Raw genomic sequence first — 7,115 nt, 5'->3', positions numbered from 1 at the left:
TAAGCTTTCAATCGAGTAAATTAACTTTGCAAAACCGTTTATCATTTCAAAATCTTTGAATCTTTTGCAAGTTTGTTTATTTATCTTTTGAGTCTTTTACTTGAGTTTGTTGTTGCACCTAGTCGTTTTAGTCGTGTTTAAGGATCTCGTGTTTTGTACTTAAACTTTATCTCCTCCGTTCAATTGAGTGAACAACATTGAGATAAGTGGTCTTGTAACAAACGGGTAGAACCAAAAAGTCTTAGGATAAAGTTATCCTTAAGCATGAAGTCTTCGAAGCGGAGTAACTTTTGAGCATGAAGTCTTTCGGCGGAGTAGCCCAAAGCAAAAGTCTTATTGTGAAGTAGCTTTAAGCAAAGAGTCTTTCGGCGGAGTAGCCCAAAGCAAATGTCTTGGAAGCGGAGTAGCTTTTAAGCATTAACAACTGGAGTAGGTTGGGGAGTTGTTTTATTATTCGGGGTGGTCTTAGTTTGTATGAGTTTACTTCTGAGACGTTTAATAAAATAGCGCTGGACGTAGGTCGCGGAGTAGTGACCGAACCAGTTTTTAAAAACATCGTTAGTCGTGTCTATTTCGTTTTATTTCCGCTGCACACTCTACTCACGTTTTTGTTTACAGAATCAACTGTTGAGTACACTGTAATTTCTGCTTGCTAAATCGTTGTTGAATACTTCTAACTCTATAGTTCTAAGTATCGATTTCTCCTTTCATCTAAGCATTGTTAAAAGTGTTTAAGAGTTTTAAAAGAAGCTTTCATTAAGCTTAAATTTTTAAATAGACACCTAATTCACCCCCTCCCCCTCTTAGGTGCCCTCGTCCGTGACTCTTCAGTCTCGAAATATAAGAAAGTCATATATAGAAAAATAGAGAGAGTATAAAATATGAAACTTCTTATTTATTCTCATTACTATTGCCCTTACTAACTAACTACGAATAGTAAATACTCCAAATCAACATATGTAGGCGGACTAATTTTTTCCATGATACTTGCTTTTTTTTTTTTCTGTCTATGTACATAAACTGATAAACCTAAATATCTACACAAGTCGAAGCGCATGTTGATCGAGTTCAAGTTGCATTGAAACAATAAAGAAGATTTAACAACACTATGAATCAAGAATTGATGATGAGTGCCAACTTTTAAAATATTAAAATTAACATTCTTTCGGTTCCACACCTCCACTAACCACTTTTCCATGCATATATAAAAACTACTCCCTCCTATTCCAGATAATCGTCCCATTGTCCATTTTTGTCTAGTCGGATAACTATCCCATTGTCTATTTTTGGTAAGTGTTATGTGGTCCAAATTCAATTCCATTTCCGTCTATTCACATAACTGTCTCATTGTACGTTTTGTGTGGTCTAAACTCATTTTTTTAATTCTTGTGTCATTTTCACAATGAGACGGTTATAAAGAATAGGTGGGAGTATATATTATAAGAGTAAGTCTTGCTTAAAACGGGTCGGATTTTAAGACGGGTAGTTGTGTGAGAGGAAATGGGTAGAGGGGACAAAGGTGGGACCCTCCATGTGCTTCTCCACTCACCCTAAATGGGTATTTTGTGAGAGAATATGGTATCCGTCTTATTAATAAGACGGATACCCTTGGTCTGAAATAAGAATTGGGGATATTATAATCATATCATCATCTACAACTAAAGTTTTCCATTAATCCACACCCACCTTCCTATATCACTATATATCTATTCACATTCCACATTCTTTTCTTCTTCTTCTTCATTTTTCACTCTTCTCTTTTCTTCAACTTACAAACGTCGGTATTACACCAGTGTCTCAATGGCTCTCCCAATTTGCGGGATAAGGAGGGGTCAGATGTATGTAGTCTCAATTAAGACGATTACAATGTTTTATTATGTAATTTGTATTTTTATGTTTTTCAGTATTATGGGTAGTTTATCAGCTGAATCAACGGCTAGTTTTCCTGCTCAAAAGCTGATTATAGGTTTTACAGCAACTCCAAATCCGAAGCCAACGACCTTCCAACCCATTTTATTCGATTCGAGTCGAAACTTCTCACTCGGGTTCCTCCGAGTTAACCAGGATCAACTCGCTCTTGCGATAGTCCACGTACCCTCTGGTGAGTCCTTCTGGCAGCCTAACTCGGTCGGGTTGGCTCAGTGGGGGAAGCACACTCAGCTCTTCTTCAATGGCAGTCTTGTATTTACCGACCCGAAGTCAGGGGTATTTTGGTCAAGTAATAATAGTGATGGAGATCATGTTGTTCTTACTAGTGCTACTAACTTGCAAATTTTAAATGGAAATTCGAACTCTATTGTATGGCAGAGTTTTGATTTTCCCTCGGATACCCTTGTGGAAAATCAAAATTTCACTTCTGCCATGTCACTTATTTCCTCTAATGGACTATACACGATGCGTTTAGGGTTCGATTTTATCGGTTTATACGCAAAGTTTAAACCAGACGGTTCGGGTTCTGATCAAATTTATTTCAAGCATGGAGCCTTGCAAGCCAAAGCTCAAATAGTGCCAGGTCACGGTCCAATAGTGGTTCGGATTAGCTCGGACGGGTTCATGGGGATGTACCAAAACAGTTCGGTCCCAGCTGATGTGAACTCATTTAATAGTTACCAAAGGACCGTACCCGGACCTAGACGGGTCCGGATCGAATCAGATGGGAATTTAAAAGGTTATTATTGGTCTGGTTCGAGTTGGAACCTAGATTACGTGGCAATACCGGAACCATGTGAATTACCTAGTCCATGTGGGCCCTATGGGCTTTGTACACCCGGGGCCGGGTGTTCCTGCTTAGACAACCAAACTCAAACCCAAGCCCAAGCCCAAACCAAATCACACAAGTGTCCTGGGTCCAGATATGAATCTGAACCCGGAGACTTGTGTAGTAAGGTAAATAACAAGTATAGGGAGCTCAGGAGGACCGGCGTGGAGTTACCGTATAAAGAGCTAATGATGTACACAAAGACGGAGTCATACGAGTCGTGTCAGAAGTCATGTGTGGAGAATTGCTCATGTTGGGGAGCATTGTATAACAATGCCTCAGGGTTTTGCTACTATGTAGACTACCCTATACAAAGTATTTTAGGGGTGGGGGATGAGGCTAAATTAGGGTACTTTAAGGTATGGGAAGGTGTAGAGAAGAAAAGAGAGAGATGGGTGGGAATTGGTGTAGGGTTGTTGTGTGGTTCTATCTTTATTCTTTTGGGTGTTTTAAGTTTGGCATGTTTCAAGTTGTGTAAGAGGAATAGTAGGAAGAATGATGGGTTTTTGGAGCATGAAGATATTGCTTGTTCTACACCTTACAAAGATTTAGGTTCATCTAGTTTTGGATCAATTGAACTTAGTAATAATAAATAGTTTGTTTTCAAGTATTTGTAATATGGTAAGTAATTTAGCTTTTGGTGTTGTAAGAAATTATAGCAATAGCGATCCTCTAATCCGAAAGTAGTTTTGATCCGTCTAATACAAATTTTTAATCATCTAAAACCAACAATGATATGTACTTGTGTTTATAATAGGTACTCCCTCCAATTTTTTTGAATGTCAACAAATTCATTACTTACAAGTTACAACCCCTACATAATGCAGTTAACCTGTCGAAGTATCAATCAACATTTTGACTAATATCTTTACTTACAATTCATTATCAAGCATTTAAGTATGTTGACTTTTGCCTCGACTATAAGATTGTTCCAAAATCGAGCTTGTATTCCATATGATTCTTGTATAGCACTTGTACTCCATGTTGACTCCAACATAAATGAGACAACGACGCCAACTCTATACAGATAAGAGCTGAACAAACCAATGACACTTACGGAGTATAAAGCATAAACAATCCAATAAAATCTAAAATAAGACAAACGAAGTTATACCATCTACTTACCTCGATGCTACAAACGATAATACAGAGTAATTCATAAAATGTTATCGACAATGGTTGAATAAAAGAACTTGCATGTAAATTACGTAAATTTTCAAATAAGTGCATTGAAAAACAATATAACTTGAAAAATTGAAGTAGCAAGTCAAGCTACTCCTGACTCAATATAATCATAAATTTTAGCACTTCTTTTGATTTAAAAAGACTTATTATGATTTTTTTTTTTTTGAGAAAAACACCCGAAGATATCAACTATATTAATAATGAATCAAAACGTATAGTATCATCTGCAGCCGGAGGTAACGAATCCGACCACACGCATCTACCAGAAATCCTAGGTTCGACGTGCGCAAGGGCATGTGACACACTGTTATTAACTCTACGAGTAAAAGACCAAACAACAGAAGTAAAAGACGTGCAAAGTAATAAAATATTGTCTACAACTTGATTAAAAATACTACGACCCCGCCGCAACTTCTTCAACGCATCCACGACTTCCCGGCAATCGCTCTCCAAGACAACCTTAGCATGACCCCGGTGCTTCGCTTCCAACAATCCACTTATTATGATTTTTAATTTCCTTTTTAAATTGAATATTAAAGATTTTTCACTCTCTTTTTAGATTAGCTAATGAACCATATTACCCTCAACCAAGTACTGTAGTTCACACTAGGGGCGAGCAAAATTTAGGTCCGGACCGGACCAGACCATTTGGTCTAGGCCAAACCCGGCTCGAATTATTTTGGTCCGGTCCTTGGTCCTCGGTCCTCATATTTTCAAGTTTTAGTCTTCGGTCCGGTCCGGTCTAAGACCGGTTAATTTAGATCTGGACCAAATGTTCTAAATTTCATGTTTTTAAAGACTCAACATTAAAATATTATGAATCTAATTAATATTTTATCTTCAAAAGACATTGTAAATTAGTATTGTCAATGATTTTCATAAAAAGAGTCGTCTAATTATTTAAATAATGCATTTTATTTGGGGAATTAAAATGTAATTATCGTATACTAAATAGTGAAAAAACTAATTTTAGGTCCATTTCGGTCTAAGACCGGACTGGACCAAATATTTCGAGTTCGGACCGGTCCAAGACCGAAAGTTCTAGGTCCGTTCTTCGGTCCACTAAATTTTTATCTTCGATCTTCGGTCCGGTTCGGTCCGGTCTTGGACTGATGCTAAGCCCTAGTTCACAATCCCTCCTTCTATCATTTTTCATTAAATTTATAGATTGAATATTTGATTAAGTACTCCTCAGTGGCGAATTTTAGAGTAAATAATGCTAAAGGTACCGAGGTTTAAACTATAAACTTCGTGTGTGTAAATTCAAGACATAATAATTGAGTTAAGGAGGGCCGATTGATAATTTTACACCGGAATATAAAAATCCAGTGGGAGATTCGGACTTCCTCCCTGCATAACTAAGATCTTCCACTGCGTTTTATATCGCTCATTAATTTACTTTCTATTTTTCTCCTTAACTAGCTAGTGTATCTTTATATAGTAAGTCTTTGGGAACAAGTAAGATTACAAATCTAAGCCTTTGACTCTTTAAGAAGGGTGACTAATGTTGTTTCTAAATGTTGCTAACTCAATTCAACTTCACAACTCAATTTTTCATATTTGTTGGTAGCAGGGGCGGTTCTTGAGGGGGTGCAGGGGGCGCAGCCGCATCCCCTCAAAGTCAGAAATAAATAAATTATTATGCAATATATTTCAATGTTATTTGTTTGATATAGTGGTAAGGAGCATTTATTCTAACCTAGAGGTCATGGGTTCGTTTCCGACAACCAACAATTTTGGTTTTTTTTTTCTTTTAATTATCTTTCCCCTATTATTGTACAAAATAGGCCTAATAAATAATTAAACACTCTCTCCCTAATATAACAGGTAGTTTTAGTATCGGATAATTCACGCGGTACCCTTGAAGTTGGCCGCTTTGCACAAAATACCCAAATTTTTTATCCGAAAAATTTAAATAGGCCATAACTCGTGTTTACGAACTCAGAAATTTAAGATTTTTTTTTTTTCAAATCGATCATCTTTCCGAGTACTACGATTTGAAAAAAAAGTTTGACGAGTTTGGAACTCGTGACCAGGAGATATGCTCACTCAAAGTTTGTTCGGTCGAAAAAACTTTGCTGCACAATAACTCCTAGTAGCGGAATCCAAATGCGACAATTTTTTTTTTCCAAATTGTAGTTCTCAGAAAGATGAGCGATTTGGAAAAAAAACGTCACTTTTGGAACTCGTAAATACGAGTTATGACCTCTTTAAGATTTTCGGATCAAAAATTTGGGTATTTCGTGCAAAATGGCAAACCTTAGGGGTACCGCGTGAATTATCCGTTTTAGTATTGTAATTATAAAATTCTTGATAAATATGTCCATCATTATTAAAAAAAATTACCAAAAAGAATAATTTGTTTGGTATATAATCAATGTTTTTTCCGTATTCTAATTTTGCGTCAGTTTGATAGTCTCGTATTAAAAAAAATCCTTTAAAAAAAGACATCCTTTAAGAAAGACGTATGTAAAATGTATGAAATTTTATTATATTAATATTGATTTCGCCGCCACGTACTAAAAGTCTTTTAATTATGTAAAATTTCCGCACCCCCTCTCTTCAATCCCTAGAGCCGCCACTGGTTGGTAGTTGGGCTAAGAGATGATAACATTTTGACTTCCAATAATAATAAATAAATAAGGATATTGACTTGAAGAGGTTCATCAAATCTTTGACATGCATCACAAAAGTCGTATCCCCATACATTATATATTTATTTAAACGAGTATATGACGCATGCAGTGATGAAATTGTTATCAAATTGTAGGCTGTGTAGATGAAAATAGTTCGTAGTGTCTAGTGTTACACATAGTCAATCAAATTAGATGCCCACTGTTCAACTGTCCTTCACAGTTGTACCCACTAGAGATTTATTGTGTTTTTATGTTTTATCATTTCTTTTATTTTATCATTAATAATAATTCGATTTATTCATTTTCTATTATCGCGCCACGAGATAAAATTTAATCATCAAAAATACGAAAAGTGTTAACTGCTAGAGTTTCAGTAATACTAAGGTGGCACTATGTAGGGGTAGTTTAACTAAAAGAAGATGGTATGTAGTTGAGAATAGCACGTAGTGTACTTGGTAGAGTGGTAAGGAAAATAATTGGAAAAACAATGGAAAAACAATGATTATATATCTAATACGTGATGAATAGAACAATTA

General features: G+C 36.1%; 1 protein-coding gene across 1 annotated transcript; it reads left to right on the top strand.

The window, feature by feature from the left end:
• The first annotated feature begins 1,685 nt into the window (after positions 1-1,685).
• On the top strand, positions 1,686-3,422 carry LOC141653855 (PAN domain-containing protein At5g03700). The gene has a single exon (XM_074461750.1). It carries the CDS (start codon positions 1,801-1,803, stop codon positions 3,352-3,354), a length of 1,554 nt encoding a protein of 517 aa, XP_074317851.1. The 5' UTR covers positions 1,686-1,800; the 3' UTR covers positions 3,355-3,422.
• The last annotated feature ends 3,693 nt before the right edge of the window (positions 3,423-7,115 follow it).

The sequence above is a fragment of the Silene latifolia genome, chromosome 1 (assembly GCF_048544455.1).
Source record: "Silene latifolia isolate original U9 population chromosome 1, ASM4854445v1, whole genome shotgun sequence".
In the NCBI taxonomy this organism is placed as follows: Eukaryota; Viridiplantae; Streptophyta; class Magnoliopsida; order Caryophyllales; family Caryophyllaceae; genus Silene; species Silene latifolia.
This window is presented reverse-complemented; position numbering and strand designations above follow the sequence as displayed.

Coding starts and splice junctions, on each gene's coding strand:
- LOC141653855 (XM_074461750.1), top strand. CDS start 1,801: ATGGCTCTCCCAATTTGCGGGATAAGGAGGGGTCAGATGTATGTAGTC.